The following is a 23,990-nucleotide window of genomic DNA, read 5'->3' on the forward strand; positions in this document are numbered from 1 at the left end:
TAATAATGTTACCAATATTACCGGCATGGCAAAGAACGGCAACTCAACTTCCCCCCCTCCCACTACTAGTGGGTGGAGAGGAGGTCCTGATGATGTTTTACTTCGGGTCCAAATCCCGAGTCCCCTGGCTAGAGAGACACAGGAACTCAAGTGACTTTTCTCAAGCTTTGCCTGGTAAATAAAAATCAGTACTGGTCCTATGAAATCAAAGGCATAAGTGGCCCAGAATTTCAAGTGGAATTAGCTTTACATGAAAGTAGACAGTGAGACTTTGGGGGAAACTAGGTGATCCACTTTTATTAGGCAACGGCTTGGCCTTGCAGACAACAACAGGGACTGCAGTTGCCAGCAGTAGGTCTCAGGCTTCAGAAGGGAAGACATCACCAGCCAAGCAACAAACTGTGCTTCCAAGCGAGGCACTAAACCCACACCAAACCATGAGCTAGTGCCTGTTGCATTACAGAACGCAAAAAACTTTACTACTACTACCATATAATACATAATATCTTTTATAAAAGTTTACCTTGCAGGTGTGGCTGTTAAGATCTATACGGCAATTGCTGTGGGAGACTTCTGAAATGAATGCAATGGTTGCTGAATAGGCTCCCATCACCTATAATGTTTATTCCTTTTGGAATTGAGCAGATATGTCACATGAGTTTCCAGTGTATGAATCCAACACTCATGCCACTGTACACCACATTGTACCTTTCAGGTTAAGCGTTGTTGTTTTTTTTTAAGTACCTTGGATTCAATTTCTAGATTATCCTTTAGCCACTGGAACTCACCTTTTAGTAATAGAGGCAGAAACTAAATTTATAAACCACATATTTACAGTTTATGAACACTTGGGCAAAAATCTTGATGATGGGAGCCCATCTAGTAATTGATGGTACTAATCCAATTTAGTTAGGAACCTAAAAGGAAACTTAAAAACATCAACATATATCAAGCACTTTTGCACAAATCCGAAGCATTTTGACACATGGATAAAAGAAGCCTGAATGTATTCTCATGTGTCTCATGGAATATAGGTCTGTACATGGAATATAGGTCTGTACATACAATGGAAAGGTCTGTTCAAAATCACCGAGCAGAGATATTGAACTTGAATGAATTTATGACATGGCAACTATATGTGTGACTTTTCTTGTTACAAAAGGAGTGTTAATTTGAAAATGGATGCAGTGCTCAGACCGAACTGTACAAAATAAAAATTCATGAATTTGTTTTAATTGTATCTCTCTGCAACATACGTTGCAGTAAATGTGTTTTTAAAGTAAATTTTTGAAGTAAATGTGTGTGCATGGTGGGATATGCTGGGGCCAAGAAGTGGAAGAGAGCTAATGAAGGCAAAGAAAAGGAGTGGTCGGATGGAATAGTTATGTGAATCAAGGCAGTATAGGCATTAACATTTAGTTTCACCTAGAATATCTCCCAAACTGTTTAAAAACACTTTCTCTTGGAGTGTAAATTACATGCTTAAGATAACTTTAAATTTCTGAATTTGCTAATATATGAAACTGAACATTCCTCATTCATGTAGAGGAAATGGCTACCTATCTTCGTTATGTGAGAAGACTAGATTTCTTTGAAAAACCAGACTATGACTACTTAAGAAAGCTGTTTACAGACTTGTTCGATCGGAAGGGCTATATGTTTGATTATGAATATGACTGGATTGGTAAGCAGCTGGTGAGTACAGCTAAACAACTCTGTAGAATGCTTATGACAAAACTATTAAGAGTGCTTGCCTACAATATAACCCACATTGCAACCCCTATTCTCCTTTTTTTGCAAGACATAAAAGAGATTTTTAAACATTTTGAGAGGGCAGTTTGTTGGTGTTTGTCTTATGGTGTTAGTAGAGAGTCTCTACTAGTAGAGAGAGTTAGTTTTTCTGAGACAAAGTACAGCTGTAGAAACTTTAATTGCTGTATGTTTCATATTGTGTGTATCTGACTCCTGTTGCTCTGTTTTGTTGTATGGTCCAATTGAAGGTGTGAATGAGATTGTATTTATAGAAATTAACATAGCATTTTAAGATGCTGGTCCTTTCAGTTGAAAAGTCATGTGAACTTGTAAAATGTGCACATTAAAACTTACCAAATGAGATCATGTTGATTAACAAAATGCACAATAAATTTGAATTGCTTGTAACCTAGTGGTAATTAAGTGCCACTTGGATTGTTATATTGAGCCTTTTTTTACATGGAGCTTTTTTTATGAAGCTGTAGCAATTATTCAGCTACCCCTACTGGTGTGCTTTATGAGATTATTTAATTTTTTCAAAGAAATAATATATCTCCTTTAGTTTTTGAAAAGAATCTTCAGAGTGTGAGCAAAAAAAAAAGCTTGGGAGGCAGCATAATGAGATTAACAAATAGGATCATGCAGTACTAGCTTCCTGGCCCATATATATACCTATGCTAGTAATTTAAGGGTGCTGTTTTGGTTTTGGTTTTTTAAATGACAAGCCTGCTTTGAATGATAATCATTCTTTCCATAAAATTAAGTATAGCTAGCTTAATTTTATAGCATCTTAAATACCATTGCAGTAAGGTTTTCAAAATAAGTATTAGCAACTATTTGAAAACCAACACTTTTATTATATGTATACCTTTTTGTTCATAGCCTACTCCAGTGGGTTCAATCCATTCAGATCCTGCAGTATCTTCCAACAGAGAAGCACATCAACACAGAGATAAGATGCAACAGTCCAAAAATCAGGTATGTTGTCCCACAATAACATGCTGTAATAATAGTTTTGCTGTATTTGTACTGTAAATGTGCTGTATTTGTGCATCTGTTTAACAGTTTTGATGTATGCTTACCATACCTATTTTAAGTTAGGATCTCAATTCCTTCTAAAGCAGGATTTCAACTTGATTAGAGTTTCAAGTTCATGAAATCAAAATAAACACATTTGGAAATAGTTTTAGCTCAGCAAAAATAATTATGTCATAGGTTTTAGTGAAAAAGAATTCTCATGTGAGAGCTGTGTGTTGTTATGAAAGAACCTAAGCATTGAACTGTATGGCACAGTTTTGTAAATGTCACTACAGTAATTTGAACATGTATTGAACATAGTTTGCCCTTTGGATGGGCTATAATTCAAGTATAGCCTACATTTATATATAAGATCTATTAGCTGGCTTTAGTGATATGAAAAAGCCTTCATAGTATGTAATGGGAGTCTAACGCCTTCATGAACTAGTACTTTTCATGGTAAGGTAGTGGGAGGAGCCTGGCATTTGCAAGAGGCTTACTATTAGTAATGCAGGCCTATGCAGAAGATGGCTGGAACTTCTCAGACTGAAATGGTGAGAGGTACATGGACCAACTGAAGCACTGTTAAATAGCCAGTGCTAATTATCCATAGCTCATATTTATGTAGTAGTTGGTTTGTGCAGTAGGATTCAGTAAAAGGAGAAAATCTAGATTCATTATCAATCTTTTGTGCACATGGGGACTGCTCATTACAGCCAAAGACTCCAGGGGGCATTGTGCACAGCAGCCAGAAGGGACCACTTGCTTCGATGTAGAAGCACCCCCTTCCAACCTTAGTTCTAGGGTTGTGCGTGGCTGCATCTGAATTGGCTGCTCCAGGCCGCTGCAGCCAGCGCTTCACCATGGGGGGGGAGGGTACGTGAGGCGAGGCGCTGGCTGCGGCAGCCTGGAGCGGCCAATTTGGATGCAGCCGTGCACAACCCTACTAGTTCCTCTTTTGCTGCTGAAGAAGGTCCTGCCTTTTGAGTCTCCAAGACTCTGTGCATGAGGAATTGTTTCCCTAGTTAGCTGGGATTACTCATAGCTCAGAAGACACTTTTAAAAAATGTAACTGTTGGGAGGATAGATAGAATCATAGAGTTGGAAGGGGCCATACAGGCCATCTAGTCCAACCTTCTTCAATTGATCAATTGAGAAAAGTAATTCTTAATTCCAGTTCAAAGGGTACAGTTTATAGGGCCCATGTTGGATTTGTACCTCCCAATAGAGTCCAAGCTGTTTCTGTTTTAGTTAAGCTCTTTAAATAAAATCAGTTCCAATCAGTCTGGAAGATCCTTTGCCTGTTGGGCTATGTAGCTTTGATGATGACTGTCTTGCCAATGGCTCCTGCAGCTCTGGTTTCTTCACATTACAGAACTAGTTCACACCTGCCTACCCACAGTGACCCCAAATTCATGCCCAAATTATCCCCAGTACCACCAAAAATCTCCGGAGTCCAGCCTGATCTGGAGGAAATTCACCTACCATCTCACAGGAGCAGTTAGCAATTCCCTGGGGATGTAAAGAAGGCCCACAAGAGATAAACACTCACACATCCCTTCCTGCCCACCCCCTAACAATCTGTCTAAGTTTATAAAATCAGTATTCAAATATAATATGGAATCAGTATTTACTGCTTCAAACAGACAACACTGTTTATAAACACAAACAAGCAAGGGGGCACAAAGTCCAGGAGTCTATGCCAGGAGGCAACACAGTCCTAGTATTGAAGCTCAATACTTACCTTCAAGCCATGCATATTCCTGGAAGGTTAAACATGGAGGCAGACATTGAACAGAGCAGGGTTGCTTTCTCACAAATGGCCCATAAAGACTGTGTATCTGGAACCCATTTTCACCCTCTGGAGAAGGCTGTGAGATTTTGCTATTGAGAGGGCACATTGGCTTGCTAGGGAATGCATTTCAAATACATTGGAGAGGAGCTCTCTTTTATACATTCACTCCATTTCCACTTCTAAACAGGGTTATAGAAAAGGCCAGGAGAGAAGAAATCAGACATGATTTTGGCAGTACCCTTTTGACCTTGTCAAAGCTGGTTCCCAGCCCTTATAGAGATCTCCAGGGGAAGACACTTTCTTTTGCCCAAACTGCGGGATATAATCAGTGTCAGTCAGGTCCCTCATCACAATCTCAATCACCTCAACCTATGATTTTGAAGCTTGAGAGAGATTTACTATTCTCTCAGGAGGTTAATAACATCTGTACACCGCCCGTGGCGCCGCGGGCGCCACGGACTAAATAAAACAGTAAGGGGTTCTGGGGCGGGATGTGTCCGGGATGAGGAAGGGTCCAGATTGGACCCTTCCTCATGACAGACAACCGGAGGGACCAAACGGCAGGCGCGAAGCGCCTGCCGATTGGTCCCTCCGATTCCCAGCCCCAGCAACTGCGAGCCGCGCTCAGCGCGGCTCGCAGTTGCTCCCGGCCTGACATGGTGAGAGGCGCGAAGCGTCTCTCACCGCGTCAGGCCGGCCCCAAGGAAGCCCCCGCCGCAAACACAACACAAGACTCCAGCCGCCGAGAAGCTGCAGAAAAAAAAGAAACACCCCCGGAGGAGCCTTTCACCGCTAGCGCGACGAGAGGCAGCAGAAAAAAAAACCCCTGTAGGAGCTCCAAGCCGCCGCGCCGACGAGAGGCAGCAGAAAAAAATTAACCCTGTAGGAGCCTTTCGCAGCTCCAAGCAGCAGAAAAAAAAACCCCTGTAGGAGCTCCAAGCCGGCACGCCCACGAGAGCTAGCAGAAAAAAAAAACCCTGCAGGAGCCTTTCGCAGCTCCACGCAGCAGAAAAAAAAACCCTGTAGGAGCCTTTCGCAGATCCAAGCAGCAGAAAACAAAACCCTGAAGGAGCCTTTCCCAGCTCCAAGCAGCAGGAAAAAAAAACCCTGTAGGAGCTCCAAGCCGGCACGCCCACGAGAGCTAGCAGAAAAAAAAAACCCTGCAGGAGCCTTTCACAGCTCCAAGCAGCAGAAAAAAAAACCCTGTAGGAGCCTTTCGCAGATCCAAGCAGCAGAAAACAAAACCCTGAAGGAGCCTTTCCCAGCTCCAAGCAGCAGGAAAAAAAACCCCTGTAGGAGCTCCAAGCCGGCACGCCCACGAGAGCTAGCAGAAAAAAAAAACCCTGCAGGAGCCTTTCACAGCTCCAAGCAGCAGAAAAAAAAAACCCTGTAGGAGCCTTTCGCAGATCCAAGCAGCAGAAAACAAAACCCTGAAGGAGCCTTTCCCAGCTCCAAGCAGCAGGAAAAAAACCCCCTGTAGGAGCTCCAAGCCCACGAGAGCTAGCAGAAAAAAAAAACCCTGCAGGAGCCTTTCACAGCTCCAAGCAGCAGAAAAAAAAACCCTGTAGGAGCCTTTCGCAGATCCAAGCAGCAGAAAAAAAAACCCTGTAGGAGCCTTTCGCAGATCCAAGCAGCAGAAAACAAAACCCTGAAGGAGCCTTTCCCAGCTCCAAGCAGCAGGAAAAAAAACCCCTGTAGGAGCTCCAAGCCGGCACGCCCACGAGAGCTAGCAGGAAAAAAAAACCCTGCAGGAGCCTTTCACAGCTCCAAGCAGCAGAAAAAAAAAACCCTGTAGGAGCCTTTCGCAGATCCAAGCAGCAGAAAACAAAACCCTGTAGGAGCCTTTCCCAGCTCCAAGCAGCAGAAAAAAAAAAAAACCCTGTAGGAGCCTTTCACAGCTCCACGCAGCAGGAAAAAAAAGCACCTCCTGGTGTCCCCTGGGTCCTAGCGCCCATTGCATTCCTGGTTGCAATGGGCTTTCTTGCTAGTTCTTCTGTATTTCTGTAAACCCACTATAAATCTTATGTGTATAAGTGGAGATAGTTTTACATCTGGTGTACTGGGGAGGGAATTGGCTTCATTGCAAATCATATTTGAAGAATAAGGGCACATTTAAAGAATAAGGGTATGGCTTATTCTTCCCTAAAAATCCATCTCACCTTACCATAGGGAAGTGGGATGGAGGTTCAGTAGTCCCCCACCATTTATCCAAAAGATTTCTTAAGGGACTATGTAACCTTTGTGCACTCCAGGACACTTTGATTCCCCAGTGGTTTCTTTCTTTTGCTTGTTTTGACATAATGGATGCCATTTGAACCCAACTGCTACTTGTTCATTGTCTGAACTCTCAATGAAAGTCTGCTGATGACTGTTACATCAGCTAGGAAAGTGAGTGATCAGCTCTTGAGGTGAATCCCCTATTTTTAAAGATTTTTTTCCCAAGATGGTTATTCTCTTCGGTTCCTACCTAAAACAGTTTCTGAGTTCCATTTATCACAGGATATTATTTTGCCACTATTTTTCCACATTGTTCAAAAGTGAGAGAAGGTTACGCTCTCCAGACATTAGAAGGATTAGAAGGGACCTTTTATTTTACTTGAAAAGAACCATGGAGTTCCATAGAGACAGGTTTTATTTACCCGTTTTGCTGATCCTAATGGAAAGAAGGCTTCTTCTCAGACAGATGGTTTGTTTCCACCATTAGAAAATGCTATTAATTAGCCAGGATATTGTGCCTACTAAACATTCATGCCCATTCTGCGAGGGCTATAGCTTCTTCTGCGGCTTTTCTCGATTGAGTACTGTGGACAGAGATCTGCTGGACTGCTACATGGTTTTCAGTAGAAACATTAGGCAGATACTTTGAAAGTATCAGAAAATTGGTGACACAAAGAGAACAACACTCATAGAAGTACTGTGTGAAAATTTTCCTGGTAAATCCATATTAAATACAAATTATATAGGCCCATTTCTAGTTTGAATTGATCACTGAGCGATATCCCTTTTGTGCTGTCAGTCACAAGTCTGTTTCTCATCAGTGCCATCTTGATCAAGTTACTATTGAAGTATTAGTAGGAGGGAGATACTGTTTCTTTTTCCCCATGCATATTTGTGGGGAAGGCAGTATTGCACTTGCTGTTCAAATAAAGTCAGCATACCCCACCACCTGGTTAATAATTTGCTAGAATTCCCATGTGGGACTGCACAGAAGATTGATGATGAAAACAAAGTTGCACTTAGCTGTGGTTCATCAGGCATCTTCTGTGTAGGCACACATACTTTCTTCCAGCCGTGCTGCATGCTCTACTTCAGCAGCATTAGAGGGTGGGTGGGGGCACTGCTATGTGGGAGCATGTGGCTCCTGGGCAGGAACAAGCTTTTGGCTCTAGCACACAGTGCTCCTGGAGTCTCTTAGCTGTAAAGACTTTTCCAGTGACAGGCCTGCTCATGTACAGTCCCCATGTGTGCCAGCACAGAAGATCCTAGATGAATAATAGCTACAGGTAAGTGCAATTTTGTTTTAGTCTTCACTTACATAAATTTGTTCTTGTGCACTTAAGCTCTACTTTGCAACGGTGGTCTTTTATATTTTAAAATTTATTTTATATTTTAAATATAAAATTTATATGTAAATTTTATATTTTAAAATGCTGCATTAACATTTTCACTTAAATGTCAACAATGTGATGAAGTTCATATTGTTTTTAATATTCAAAAATACCAAAAGTGACAATCTATACTAACTTAGTGTTATGAAGGTTCTGAAGATCTCTACATTTTTGGTGGAATAATTCAACAAGTTTTAATATGTTTCTTTTTGTTCAGTGATTCTAAGCTGTTGTTCATTAAAAAGAAAACTTATCCCATCCAAAGGATGTGAAACTTGAACCCACTCCTGTCTTGCATGGGACTTCATGTTTGAAGTTTTTGTTTATTCATTTAAATTACTATTATAATGGGGAAAAACTTTAAACATGTGTCTTTCTGCATTCTGATGCATATGTACTGCTTTGTGTGTGTGAGTACATGTGTTCCTGTGATTATTATGTAGAATACAGTTAATTAGCAGCATGAGATGTTTAATATGTTCTGGGTTCTTATTCCTCCTCTTTCATGCATGCTTAATGTATTATAACTCACAGTCGACAGACCACAGGGCAGCTTGGGATCCCCATCAGGCCAACCCCCATCACTTGAGAGCTCACCTAGCAGCTGACAGACATGGTGGCTCGGTACAGGTATTTTCTGTTCTTTGCATGACTACTTCCACATCTAGATCTCCTTGGCAACATGTGCCTTGTGTCTAGTTTTCTACTGAAAACTCTTAGCTATGACTGCTATTACATTCCCTTGATTATAATAGCCATAATGAAAAATCATGCAAAAGTTGACTATTCTGTCTCTACAAATGCTTGTGGAAGATAGCCATCTTTTTCTTTTTTAAGAAGCTTATAATATGTGTTATCTTCAAGTCTGTTCCTGTGTAATTCTTGCAAAATGTTGTGTTCTGGAGCATTCTTATTAAAACATCTATTTTAAAAGTTTATGTTGCTGTCATTACTGTTCCTGAGAAAAAATGTTCTCAGATTCCAGAAACAAGATGGAAGTTGCTTAATGCTATGTCTGTGGAACTGTCCCTCCACCCCATCTAGACGACCAGCACTGTCAAGGTCTGATAGTGCTAGCCCTTGTTAAACAGTTGGAAAAGGTCTTAACCTTTCAAAAGCTTATACCTTGAAAAAAATTTCTGTCTCTTAAGGTGCCACTTGACTCCAGTCTAATTGTTGTACTGCAATATACCATCTGAAACTATCATCATGCAGATAATCAAAAGTTGTGTAGCATGATCTCCCTCTCCAGTCATACTTTGGTCTTTACAGAAAGATCTTTAGTCACACAAACCTGTTTTCTGATTAGAGATCTGTTTGGAGAGCAAGCTTGGTGTAGTGGTTAGGAGTAAGGACTTCTAATCTGGCATGCCAGGTTCGTTTCTGTACTCCCCCATATGCAGCCAGCTGGGTGACCTTAGGCTCACGACACTGATAAAGCTGTTCTGACCGAGCAGTAATATCAGGGCTCTCTCAGCCTCACCCACCTCACAGGGTGTCTGTTGTGGAGAGAGGAAAGGGAAGGCGACTATAAGCCGCTTTGAGGCTTCTTCAGGTAGAGAAAAGCAGCTTATAAGAACCAACGCTTATTCGTCTTCACTCGATTGGAGTGTATGAGTATAAAAAGCAGGTTTGGATTCTGTAACTTCAACTTTTTTTTTTGGCTCTGTCACTAGCATCTAATGTATCTGTTTAATGGGAAAAGAACAGCTTGCGAGTTTACTGTTCTTGATAAAGCTGTAGTACTGTCTGGAAGCTCTTTGTGCTTAAATGGTATGATAGAGAGCTTATTGCAAGTGATTTGTATTCAGTGTTCAGTTGTCATTAGAGATTATATATCCTTTTACAGTGCTATTGTGGTTGGCATATATGTTTACTTACTAAGATTTGGGTATAAGACCTGATCTAGCACTTTGTATTATGTGGTGTAATTAGCCTGATTGTTATGCTTTGAATGATAGATTTGTGTGACTACTTCAGAAATACTGTTTGTACAGTGTGTCACCTTTATTCTGTCCTACAGTTCTATATTTTTCAAAATTTTAATAAAGTTGCCAAAGTGGGTTTCTTCTAGAATTTCTGAAGATGATATCCTGGGAGATCTTTGCCTGTAACATACAAGGATATAAGAAGGACGGTCTAATTATTAAACCAAACAGAGAGAAAAAGACCTATCTAATGGCGATACAATAAATATATTCATAAAAGAAAGAAAAGTGTCCTTTTTTGTAGTTTTCCTTATCTGTTTATTCTGTAGGACTTCTGTCAAAACGACATCCAGGTAATATCCGTTTTCAGTGAGATTCTTTCATCAGTGACAAGTCCTCTGAGTCTTCAATATTTTTATCAATATTATAGTTATCAAGAATTTAAATCTTATATATATAACTAGTAAAAAAGCCCATTGTACACCAAATACAATGGGCGCTAGCAGGCGGGGGCAGAGTGAGGGACTGGCGAGGGTAGGGTGAGGAAAGGTGGCTTACCCATGAGAGGGCTGTAGCGACGGCGGGCGGCTTCTTGGCGGTGTCTTCTGGCTGGCGGCCATGTTTTTTGCCGGCGGTGTCTTCGTCGAGGCTTGCGGGGGCTCGACAAGGGAGCCCCCGGCAGTGGCGCGGAGCGCGGCTGCCAGGGGCTCCCTGCCCGGCGGCTTGACGCGGCAAGAGGCACCCTTCCTCATCCCAGACAGAGCCCGCCCTAACTCCTCCCACACAGCCCTTACGGCTTTATTTAGTCCGCGGCGCCCATGGCGCCGTGGGCTGTGTTAAGATAATAATATAATACTGGCCACAGGCTCACATAGGTATGGGGAATTCCTGGTTTACAGGATTGCTTTAAAAATTGTCAATAGACTTGCAGCCTGATTTGTGCTGTTTTATCTTTCATGATCACAAAAATGCATGCAATGCCATCATCAGGAAAAGTACAGCACAAATATTTTAATAATTTGAATTGTCCAAGTTAATCCTGTACTGCCTTATTTTGATCACACAAGTGCTGTTTTTTTCTTCCTTAGGGCTCTGTAGGAGGCTCTAGGTAACTCCACTTAGATAATCTTGTGTAGAAGAAATGAGCCATAATTTTTCTAGATACTAAGAAGAGGGATAGGGGAGAGGGGCTATATTCCAGCACCAAAACAGCTTTTTTTTAAAATTGGGATCTTATTGCTACTATCAGATCTTTTGTTATGCGGCTGTGGCACATTAAGACATGGACACTGAACACTTTAATTTGAACCTAATCTAACAGATTTTAGCATCATAGTTACAGAGAGTTGTAGCCTGTTATCTTTGTTTTAAAGTTCTTTTTCTTGTTATGTTCTATAATAGCCTACATTAGGTTTAGCAGATATAAAGCCACTGAGTGCAGCATCATAAAATGGAAATCTAGAGGTAAACTAGTTTTCTGTTCTCATCTTTTGAATTTCAGTGGATACAGGAAGGAGAATGGCATTCAGTTGTTAATAAGGTTTGTTTATTCTTTAAAAAGTAATATCTCAAACATTGGGCAATGGTACTTTGGAGATGTTGTCCTTAGTGTTATGCTTCAGTTTTTAAAAAAATATTCAAGCTGTTGACAGATTTATATAAGAATGTTCATCGTGCCAGTATAAAACATTTTTCAAAGCTCTTTGTACTTTTTTCTATGTAGCTTCTGAAAACAACATACCATTCATTGTTGGTGTTTCATTAGCTAGCCCAGTGGTCCCCAACCTTTCCGAGGCTGGGGACCGGCAGGGCATCGGGCCGCGCCCCCGCGGACCGCGCCCCCGCGGACCGCGCCCGCGGATCGGGCCGCGCCCGCGGGCCGCGCCCACGCCGCGCCCGCGGATCGGGCCGCACCCGAGCCGCGCCCGCGAGCCGCGCCCGGGCCGCGCCCACGGGCCGCGCCCGCGGATCGGGCCGAGCGGGCGTGGCCCGCACAGGCGCGGCCCGGCCCTGATTCCCTCTCCCCGCCTCCCGCAGTAAGAAGCTTCCCGGGCCGCAAGCTTGCGGCCTGGGAAGTTTTTTACTGCGGGGGCGGGGCGGGGAGAGGGAGCCGCGGCCCGGTGCCATGGCCTTTGCGGCCCGGCACCGGGCCGCGGCCCGCAGGTTGGGGACCACTGAGCTAGCCTCCTACATCCCTGTTCTACAAAAGTGTGTCTTAGTTCCTGAAAATGTCAGCTGAATAGCACTGATGAATTATCTCTTTCACAGTGCTTATATTACAGTAATTTAAAACATTTATAAAAGATCTTTTAAAATTCTGTTTTGTGCGTTTTTTTTAACCCTAGCAAATTATCCAGAAGTTTTACTGCTTACTGATATTCAGGCTTCCCAACTATTTTTCCTAAACAAAAGTATAATATAGTATAGTAGAGCTGTTCTTTACCTCTAGCCCTTTGGTTAGTTTTGTTTTTGGGGTAACTGAGATTTTCTAAAGTGGTCTGTCAGATTCATTGATTGCGATCTATATAGATAAAACCATATTCAAAATACAATATTATACATCAGATTAATATTGTACTGAAATTCCTGAGTTTTAGGGAATTCAGTTCAGAAGTTCCTTGAAATCATGGTTTAACAGACTAACTATGGCTGCTTAAAGAATGTGAATTTGAAATTAGTTTATTAGCCACAGTTAGTCAGCTATGATTTCATTGGGTTTATGAATGTGGCCATCCTGGCTTGTTCTCTGCATAATTTTTTTCCAGGGAGCAGTCAGGTCTTCACAGTGTGAAGGCAGGAGTGCCTTGACTTTGCGTGAGTGAAGGCACTTCAGGTTTTGAAAGATCACCTGCAAATTAGATATTGCATTCTCTAACTTTGGTCAAAATAAACCATGGTTTCGCATTGTCTGACTTGAGCCAGTTAAAAGCTTATTTTAAAGCAGGTTATGTAGAGGTGATTCTGAATTACAAATAAAACTCCTGCATCTAAGGACACTCTTCTATCAGGAAATTGAGTTGTCAGCATGTTAGATGTGCAATTCCATCTTTAAAATTGATTGTATTATATTACAATATTTATTTTTAATCTTATTAGTGTTAATGATGTGTAATTTGATATTAGTAACAAGTTGCTTATGATATGAAGTTGTTTGAAAAGAAGCAAAATATTAAAAATTCATTTGTACAATTAATTTGGTAGTACAGCGAACCATGTAGTAAACAGACAGGAGGTAATAATGTAAAGGAAAACTGAGCTGTTTCTTAAAAACAAAATTCTAAGTTTTTACTGCTGAAGTTTTACAGTAGCAAAGTACTTTGTGCCATGCTAACTTTTTACATTATTTTTTTACTGGGCAGTTTTTCTCATTAAACTTTTAGTGGAATCTGAATAATACATGTCTGCACTGTACTTCCAGTTAGTATTTATGTGCGGTTCACTATTTGTGCTTCAAGTCACACACTCAGACGTTGTAGTAATTCTCTATTATTGTTGTTGTTCTTGTTGTTGTTGTTATTAGTCCACCTTCCTCCTTGGTGGGTCTCAAGGCAGATTACATAAAATCTCTTAAAATCCCAGTCCTTTAAAACCATAAACCTCCAGATGGCAGAAAGGAAATCTTCCAACTCCCCCACAATCATCCACCAAGGATTTGGTCTATAATATAGCGAAGCCCAATCCAAGGATCTTAAGCAACCTGACCTCAACCAAAGACCTGGCAGAAAAGCTCCATTTTGCAGGCCCTGCAGAACTTTGACAGCTCCTTCATAGAATCATAGAATCATAGAGTTGGAAGGGCCCATACAGGCCATCTAGTCCAACCCCCTGCTCAACGCAGGATTAGCCCTAAGCATCCTAAAGCATCCAAGAAAAGTGTGTATCCAACCTTTGCTTGAAGACTGCCAGTGAGGGGGAGCTCACCACTTCCTTAGGCAGCCTATTCCACTGCTGAACTACTCTGACTGTGAAAAATTTTTTCCTGATATCTAGCCTATATCGTTGTACTTGAAGTTTAAACCCATTACTGCGTGTTCTCTCCTCTGCAGCCAACAGAAACAGCATCCTGCCATCCTCCAAGTGACAATCTTTCAAATACTTAAAGAGGGCTATCATGTCCCTTCTCAACCTCCTTTTCTCCAGGCTGAACATTCCCAAGTCCCTCAACGTATCTTCATAGGGCTTGGTCCCTTGGCCCCAGATCATCTTTGTCACTCTCCTCTGTACCCTTTCAATTTTATCTACTTCCTTCTTGAAGTGAGGCCTCCAGAACTGTACACAGTACTCCAAGTGTGGTCTGACCAGTGCCGTATACAATGGGACTATGACATCTTGTGATTTTGATGTGATGCCTCTGTTGATACAGCCCAAAATGGCATTTGCCTTTTTTACCGCTGCATCACACTGCCTGCTCATGTTTAGTTTACAATCCACAAGTACCCCAAGGTCTCGTTCACACACAGTGTTACCTAGAAGCGTATCACCCATCCAGTAGGCATGCTTTTCATTTTTGTGACCCAGATGCAGAACTTTACACTTATCTTTATTAAATTGCATCTTGTTCTCATTTGCCCATTTTTCCATTGTGTTCAGATCTCGTTGAACTCTGTCTCTATCTTCCGGAGTATTTGCCAGTCCTCCCAATTTGGTGTCATCTGCAAACTTGACGAGTAGTCCCTCCACCCCCTCATCTAGATCATTAATAAATATGTTAAAAAGTACCGGGCCAAGCACCGAGCCCTGAGGTACCCCGCTACTCACCTCTCTCCAGTCTGATGAAACACCATTGACAACAACTCTTTGAGTGCGCTTCTCTAACCAATGCCCTATCCACCTGACTATCTGAAAATCCAGATTGCAGTCCTTCAATTTATCCATCAGAATATCATGGGGAACCTTGTCAAAAGCTTTACTAAAATCCAAGTAAATGACATCAACCGAATTTCCCCGATCCAGCAAACCTGTTACTTGGTCAAAAAAGGAAACCAGGTTGGTCTGGCAGGACCTGTTGGAGACAAATCCATGCTGACTTCCTTGGATCACCAAATTGTCCTCCAGATGTTTGCAGATCGCTCCCTTTAATATCTGCTCCATTATCTTCCCCACAACAAAGGTCATACTCACTGGTCTGTAGTTTTCTGAGTCATCCTTCCTCCCTTTTTTGAAGATCGGAATAACATTTGCTCTCTTCCAGTCCTCCGGGACATCTCCAGTCCTTAAAGAGGTTCTGAAGATGATCCCTTAGCTCTCCAGGGAGCTCATTCCACCAGTTTGGGGCCAGGTCCAAAAAGGCCCTGGCCTGAATCCAGGCCAACCATATCTCTCTGGGGCCAGAGATCACTAACAGATTAGTAACCACAGAGTAAAGAGTCCTACAGAGGGCATAAGCAGATAAGCGGTCCCTCAGATAGGCAGGGCCCAAGGTGCAAATGGCCTTAAAGGTCAGAACCAAAACCTTGAACTTAATCTGCTACCTCAGCACAGGCTGGATATGTGTCCTACAAGAATTAAATGAACCAGTGAACCCTAGCTGCTGTGTTCTGTACCAGCTGGAGTTTTCAGGTCAAGGTAGGCCAGCATATACCAAGGGCAAGGGTAGACCAATGAATACGACAAAGTACAATGTAAGTGGACAGCTTTGTTTCCAGTGGCAAGATGACTTTCTTTTTAATTACAAATGAAGAAGAAGAAGAAGAAGAGTTGGTTCTTATATGCCGCTTTTCCCTACCCGAAGGAGGCTCAAAGCGGCTTACAGTCGCCTTCCCATTCCTCTCCCCACAACAGACACCCTGTGGGGTGGGTGAGGCTGCGAGAGCACTGATATCACTGCTCGGTCAGAACAGTTTTATCAGTGCCGTGGCGAGCCCAAGGTCACCCAGCTGGTTGCATGTGGGGGAGCGCAGAATCGAACCCGGCATGCCAGATTAGAAGTCCGCACTCCTAACCACTACACCAAACTGGCTCTCTTGTAATTTATGATAACTATAGTTACTACTGTTTGTATTTTTGTTGATGGCTTTTTCTACAAGCAGTTGGACAACAGAAATAGATTAACTAGTAATAGAAATGCATGAGACTTCAACAGAAAAATGGCTATAACCTCCTTAATTAATACTATTCTTTATATACTAATCACACCTGTTGTGTTATGTAACTATGAACAGTAAATGTGTCCATTTACTGTTGAATAATTATTGGAAATGCTTGTAATTTCAGGTTGTAAGCTCAACAAATGGAGAACTAAACACTGATGATCCTACTGCAGGGCGCTCAAATGCACCTATCACAGCTCCTACAGAAGTAGAAGTAATGGATGAAACTAAGTATGTATTCTCTTTAACAATAGCATACTGTGGTTGAATTTTTCTGTTCTGCCGCATATTCATTTATGATTCTTGATATTTTAGTTCTTTGCAGTTTTTAGTACTGACTTATGGTATAAACAACTTTTGCCACCAAATTTCAGATCTACTTGAGCTGAAAATATACGTTGTTGGTATTTTTCAGCTTCCTGAAAGTATCCAGGTTTCCTCAGGAAAGCTTTTTAAATATCCCGGATATTCAGGAATTGCCAGTAGATCCGAAAACAGAAGAGAGGAGTGAACAATCTGCTGTTTGTTACATTTCTACTGTAGTTTAAAGGGACTGCAGAAGCAATGGAATCAGCTGTGTCAGGGGTAACAGAATCCAACTCCAGAAGCTGCTGTGCCACAGGGAGCAATTTGCTAGCTGCAGCATGCAAATCCTGGGGCCAGCTTCTCCTGTGTTGCTGTTTAAACCATGCTGTAGGAGAAGCCAAGCCAGCCCTAGGCCTTGTTTGTTTTATTAATCTGTATTTTTCTTCTCTGGTATATTGGGACTCCCCCCCCCCCCATTGGGATTTTTGAAACCAAACTAATATTGGGATTTGGGCTTTTTGGCTCTAATAGCCCCAAACCAAAAAAATACCAATTTAAAAAAAAATGTACAGCCCTGTTCCAGACAGTACAGAAATCCAAGTTACAGCACTGTACCTGCTCATATAACATCTGGACTACAATAAACTGTTCAGATGTAATGGGTACTGGAGAATAGTTTTCCTTGGGTTGTAGTTGTAGGAGAACACTTTTTTTCTTTTTAAGATGTACACGCTTGAAGAAGCTAAGTGGAAACTATAGAAACCTGTTAAGCTTTGCTATTAAGAGGCACTAAACCTCTGATTACTAGGAACAGGAGGCAACATCAGGGGAAGGCCTTAGCTTCCATCCCCTGTTGCTGCAGAGTAACTGATTGGTCACTGTAAAATAGGATTCTGGGCTAGATGCACTACTGGTCTGATCCAGCCAGGCTCTTATATTCCTGTTAATTACTTTTTGTCCATTTTATGCCGGGCTTCTCAGAATGGCAAAACATAATTGATTGACATGGGTAAAGGGTACACATTGGTATGTTATAAGGGTACTCAGGGAAAGAATATTTTCCACATCATAACTACGTTGTGATTTAAGTGTTATGGAAATTCTTAGAACAGAACAGAAGCTTCCAAATGCGTCACAAAAAACAAACAAACAAGAATTCTTTCCTGTGCAAGTACATAATGTATGTGCAAGGATTCCCCTCCTTCCACTGCTGCTCATGCAGAAGCAATGCAGCAGAACTTAACAGGTAATGGAAGGTCTGTGAATATCTTCATATTTACATTCAGTCCTTTTTCTCTGGCATTCTCCGATCTACTTGCAATGCACAAAGTATGTGTCTGATGTGGGGAGATCCAGGGTGCTTAGGATCTCTCTACTTGGAGGCTCTGCTTGAGAGAGTGGTGGAAAGAGTCATGTCCAATATTTAAAATTCATGGAGAAAGACTTTGAAATAGAATGAACCAGCAGGTTGTTGTCCTAGAAGACTGATTCATGTGGGTAGCTGAGTTGGTCTGAAGCTTCAGAACAAAGTTTGTGTCTAGTGACACCTTTAAGGACAACATTTCCACCCAAATGTATCTGAAGAAGTGTGCATGTGCAAGGAAGCTTATACCATGAATAAAACATTGTTGGTCTTATTTATTCATTTTATTGTATTTATAATTAAATAGATTCTTGACCGCACCCTCCCTGCAAGTGATCTCAGGGCACTTCACAACAATACTTTTCAATTAAAAGCAACTCTCAATAAAATGTTTAAAATGTATCAGTTCTAAAATGGTTTGCCCTTCTACCATTTCATTTGGAACATCTTGCTAGCAATTTTCAGCTTTTATGTGATATGTAGGAAGGGGAAGGGAGGGAGGCCCAGTGTAATTCTGGAACCACCCTGACCTCAACTGTAGGCCTGATGGAAGAGTACTGTTTTACAGGCCCCGTATAATTTTGACGATTCAGTCAGGGCCTGGATCTCCATTGGCAGGAGCCAAGGCCAAGGAGGCCTTGGTTCTAGTTGGGTCCAGCTAGATTTCTCTGGGGCTAGGGATTGGCAGCAAGTTGGTGTTTGCTGAACACAGCATTCTTCAGGGGACAGATTGGGAAGAGGCAGATATGCAGGGCCCAGACTGTGTATGGCCTTGAAGGGTGTTACCAGCACCTTGAACCTGAACTGGAACTCTGTCAGCAACCAATGCTGAGGGAAGGTTTTCTATGAGCCCTCTAAGACCCATTATGCACGGGGGTTTTAGCGCACATTCGGGGTGGAATGGCGGCGACTAAAATCACGGATAACGCACGGAGCCGGCTGCAACCGGCTGCAGCTTCGGTGCATGCCGCCGAAAAAGCCGCGTCAGTGAAACGCGGAAGAAAGCGCAGCTTCCGGGTGAGCGGGGCGCAACCAGAAGCGGCGCCCGGATCGGCGCGTGCATAATCGGTTACTCTGGGTTTTGCCGCCGTCGCGCCCCGCCCCGTGCATAACCAGTATGCGTCGCGTCTTCCCCCTCCGCGTTTTCCACGTGACCCGAAATCGCCGTTTCGGCGGCCGTGCATAATGGGCCTAAGGGATCCTTGTAAGGTCCTGAGCAGCCGGCTTTTTCGGCGGCATGCACCGAAGCTGCGGCTGGTTGCAGCCGGCTCCGTGCGTTATCGGTGATTTTAATCGCCGCCATTCCACCCCGAATGTGCGCTAAAACCCCCGTGCATAATGGGTCCTAGTGGAGACCGTCTGATGAGCTGCATTTGTGATCTTTGCCTCCATTGTAAGGGAGGCATCAAAGATCATGCCCTAATTCCTGATGGTGCCACTAGACTTGAACTTTGTTCTGTTGTCCTATAAGTGTGTGGGGAAAGGCATCACCAAGTAATAGTTGAAAAGGACTAATATGGAATAGAAATAGCTTTTGTATTAAGTATTTGCTTATGCTTGTTCATACAATTGATATTAAATGACCATAAATTGCAGTATTGATGTTAAGACTAATTCTTTGGTCTTTTATTATGTGTATATATGCACAAAATGTCACTTGTCTGCAATGTATAGTATTCTGATTCTCTCTTCCTTATATTTTCTTTGTATTAGCTGCCAGAAAGTGTTGAACATGTGGTGAGTTCTAAAGTACAGGCAGGCAGAAATGGCTCCAGAGCGTTTTAAAAACAAACAAACAAAACATTCAAAACCAAAGTCAATTGGAAAACTAGTGCAAAAGAATTTTGGTTGCTTCTGTTACTTGTCATTTTGACATGGGAAAAATATTGCTAACTTACTGAGGAGCACTTTTTCCTGCTTCAATTTTTGCTTCCTTTTGAAGTGATACCATTTAGTATATTTAATCTAATACTTCTAAATGGATGCTTTAATATCTGTTTCAACTCTATCCATTGGTGTGCCATTTCACAGGAAAACAGTATTGTCAGACATTTTAGCTTGATAGAAACCATTTGCTCATTTACTTTCTAAATTAGTCATTTGTGATTATTTGAAAACTTTTCATGTATCTATTTTCCATTTCCGTATATTACCTAATTTCATATGCACACATTCTCGTACTATGTATGTATGCAGTGTACACTTTAATCTGTAACAATTGTTTCCTCAGATTTTAAATGTTTCAGCTTAACTTCTATTAATATATTTGCCTCTACATGAGGCTTAAGTGATTTATAATAAATCTAAGTGATTTATTATAGGTCACTTTGAACACTAACTATATGGCGCATTCTTTAGCAATATGGAAGAACATTTTCCCTGACAGTTGCACAAAAGTAGTTGTACAAAGTTTAGAAGATTTATTATATTAATTTAAAATATAATCATGAAGTTTGTTTAAATGTAGGCTGGGGTAATAAACAATTTGGCATCTATTATACTGACAAAACCTATGGAAACTAGTAAGCTATACAGTAAACCACAGTGTTCAGCTTTACTGCCCTCATGTTAAACTTGGTCAACTTACATGGGAAACTGCATTATTCTTCTTATTGAGAGTAACGTTTGAAGACAAACCATGATGTTCTAAAGAGGCTTGGGGAGACTATTCCCTAATGCAAGGGTAGTCAACCTGTGGTCCTCCAGATGTTCATGGACTACAATTCCCATGAGCCCCTGCCAGCATTTGCAGGTTTACAGGTTGACTACTCCTGCCCTAATGTACCTGAAAATAGTGCTTCAGTCAGCCTTTGTCTCAGGCAGCCTATTATACACGTCTGTCTTTCTGTAGTGACTCTTTAGTGACACAGTTGCCCTTGCATTTATCAGAAATATTGTGTCTATGAACACAATATATTAGTTAATGTAGTGTTACTTGCGTTGTTTCTGGATTATACATATTTTAGCTATGAAATGGCAATTTTAAGTGCATTTTATAGAAATCAAGTATTATTTTCCATAGTAGGTAAGGCAGATTTTCTAACAGATCACCATCTTTACTGATCTATGATCAGTATTATATATTTGATTTTAAGCTTGTTTGCACTATTTGTATAAATATTTCATAAACCACATTGCATCCCTGCCCTTTTCATGCCATCTGCTTAGTGCATGCAGTCTGCAACTTTGCCTTTTTAATTACCCACTCATATAATTACTAATAGAGATTGGCGTAGTGCTTGTATTCTGATTCCATAGGGTGGGGGAGATATCGCCTAGCATGGATGTCAGATAGCAGCATGACAGAACATTTTTCTCAGCATGATAGGTCCTTTGCTCCATCTCACAAGTAGGTCCGCGGTAAGCTGAGAGGGCCAGTATGCAGTTCCATGATCTTGATCTGAGGACCTGCAATGGGGATGTAATCAAATGGTGCTTCTTTTGGCCTTATCACCCAGCGAATGCCAGCAATCCCATACCATCTGTGGGTGCTTTACTGCAGGCAAACAGTGCTACTGCTTAGTGTGCTCAAACTGAAGTGGCTGCAGGAGGTAGGGTGCAGTGGAGCCAAGTACTTGTTAGATCTAGCTTTTTACTGGAAAATCAAAGGGAGGTAGCATACCCAAGCATCTTCAGGTATTTCCACCCTATCATTGCTGTTGCCACTATTTTTATCCATCTGTCATGATTTAGCTAGATTGTTTGAAGAAAGTAACTTTGAGCCTTCTGTGCTCTTGCCAAATGTAGAGAGTTTAATGTAACGTGACCACCTCCCTGGATCGTTTCTGCACTGGGAACTTTGCTTCCATGTCTCCAGTGTGGGAACACAAATCCAGGGCAGACGAGGTGCACCAGGCCAAATGTTCTCCCTTGCGGGAGCAAGAAAACACAAGGAAACTTGCCCCAACTTAAATTCCAGCCTGAAGCCTGGTGCAAAACCTCCAGTGTGGAAATGGTCCTGCCGTCTTTCCTGGTGCTCTTTATTCTTGTGTTGTGTGTACCTGAGAGAGAGGCTTGGAATAACTGGCGAGGAAGACAACCAAGGTAAGGCTCAGGAGTTGTCTGGGAAGGAAAGGGTGGAAGCCAGAAGAATTGAGAAGAGAGTGTTCCCTTCTACAAAATTCTTTAACATAATTTCAAGAGGAGCCTTTGTGAACATTTAAGTGTAAACATTCCTACTGATGTCCTTGTACCTCACTCAGACCTTGTTCTTCAGAAGTATTTGTAAGGATAGAGCAGTAGATGTTATTGGATTGTCAGGAAGATGTTCCCAGCTTCAAAGAACAGCAGCAAGGTTTTGGTTGAACTTGTCGTCAGTAAGCATATTCACCTGTTCCCCTCCCAGCTGCATTCTAGTGTATTTCTTCGTTGCCTTGGGAGCTGATTATAGGATTTTCCAGCCATAACTCATATTCAACTCCTACAGTTTACTACCAGTGTTAAACATATATATGGGTGTGTGTGTGTATGTATGTATGTATGTATGTATGTATGTATAGGTATCTCTATCTCTATGTATACCTATCTCCCACTCATTCAGGAAACCCTTCCAGAGTCATCAAGAAACCCCAGGTTTTCACAAAACCCTGGTTGAGAAAGCCTGATCTAGTTGTTTAACTGTGTCAGTCCTAGGAGACCTAGGTCTGAATCTGCAGTCTGTTTTTTTATTAATTAAGAACCCTTTTATGGCATTAAGAACCAGGAAAGCATACAGGTTAAAATATACAATAAATCATCAATGAACTAAAAACAATAATAATTCAGAGAGAGCAACAATGCAAGGCCCTCTAGGCCCGGTCCGGGGACCGGTAGCGGTCCGTGGATCAGTCGGTACTGGGCTGCAGCTCCTCCTCGTCCTCCTCCCCAGCTACTGCCTCGGGGGCTGTCCTGCCACTCTGCTGCTGGCTCACCTTTGGTGCTCTCCAGCGGCCACCATGTCTGGGGCTCCCCCTCGGCATGACAGTACACAGATGCTGCTGGCAGCGCCCCCCGGTGGGCAGCGGGAAGTCAGGGGCATCGGCAGGAAAGCAAGCAGAGCAGGGGCTGAGGCGGCAATGTCCCTCAGCAAAAGACTACCCCCCCCCCAGGCCTCAGTAAAATTGTCAAGCGTTGACCGGTTCCCAGTGTTAAAAAGGTTGGGGACCACTGCTCTAGGCTTTGGCCTTTTAGACCTAAGTGATATAACAATTGATAGGGACTCAGCAACCTGCTGGATAGGTTCAGGGGACTTACCTGCTAGCAGAAAGCTAATAATCGTATCCATGTTAACAGAAGAATATGCAGCCTGTTGTTGGATGACCTTGGGCCAGCCTAATCTACCTTACTTTCTGTTAGGATGAGAAATATTGTAAGCCACTTTGAGTCCCCATCAATGAAAATGTAAGATATAGGTGTGGTGACATTATAATGCCCCAAATTTAATATTTTGATGTTTATAAAATGTTGCATGTCAAGGAAATGGTATAAATGGAATGCAGTGGAACACAACTATTTCTCTTTAGTGATGGTTTACCCATGCATGCACGTGTGCTCTGTGCTTTGCATGAGGCAGAGCCAAGAATTAGTAGTCATAGTTTATTTGTGGGGAAAGTGTGGTCAAGAAATCCAATAATAAAAGAAATGTGCACTCTTTATAGTCTGCCTTTCTTACTTAAACTCAGGTAGATTACTGAGTACATCAATGCAATACAGGGTGGGGCATTCAGTAAACAGTGTAATAGGATTAGAATTGTAGAAATCCAAAACCAACCAGAAATCTGAAAACAGAGCTGAAGCAAAGCATAAGTATAAATATGATATGTTAAATTATGCAAAAATTACATAGTAGGATCCTACTTATGGTAACATAGTCACTAACCCTCTACCCAAATGTCTTTCTCAACTATTTAGTTCCAGTACTACCTGTTACCTGTAAAGAAAAGCTGTCTTAAATAATTTAGTTTTGCATAGTTTGCATAAAGCCAGCTTTCTTGACCCTAACAGGCAGGCCATTCCATAAGGGGGTGCCACAGTGGGGAAGGCGTGTGTACAGTCTGCTTTTAGTAAGAGCTTAATAAGTTTGTTAAGGACTCCTGGTGATATTAAGGACTTCGGGTTGAATTGTGTAGCTGAAGAAAATATATATGGAAAAAT

General features: G+C 41.9%; 1 protein-coding gene across 10 annotated transcripts in view; it reads left to right on the top strand.

Moving 5' to 3' along the window:
• Positions 1-23,990, top strand: part of CSNK1G3 (casein kinase 1 gamma 3) — a 95,499-nt gene that overhangs the window by 66,862 nt on the left and 4,647 nt on the right. For 5 of the 10 annotated variants that reach the window (XM_077344419.1, XM_077344421.1, XM_077344422.1 and 2 more), the window contains 5 exons: positions 1,547-1,695; positions 2,635-2,730; positions 8,707-8,802; positions 16,314-16,420; positions 19,572-19,595. In XM_077344419.1, coding sequence (XP_077200534.1) covers positions 1,547-1,695; positions 2,635-2,730; positions 8,707-8,802; positions 16,314-16,420; positions 19,572-19,595 — 472 coding nt within the window. The remainder of the gene's footprint in view (positions 1-1,546; positions 1,696-2,634; positions 2,731-8,706; positions 8,803-16,313; positions 16,421-19,571; positions 19,596-23,990) is intronic. The other 5 variants (XM_077344423.1, XM_077344426.1, XM_077344425.1 and 2 more) reach the window with 5 other exon arrangements.

Source organism: Paroedura picta, chromosome 7 (genome assembly GCF_049243985.1).
Source record: "Paroedura picta isolate Pp20150507F chromosome 7, Ppicta_v3.0, whole genome shotgun sequence".
NCBI classification, from domain to species: domain Eukaryota; kingdom Metazoa; phylum Chordata; class Lepidosauria; order Squamata; family Gekkonidae; genus Paroedura; species Paroedura picta.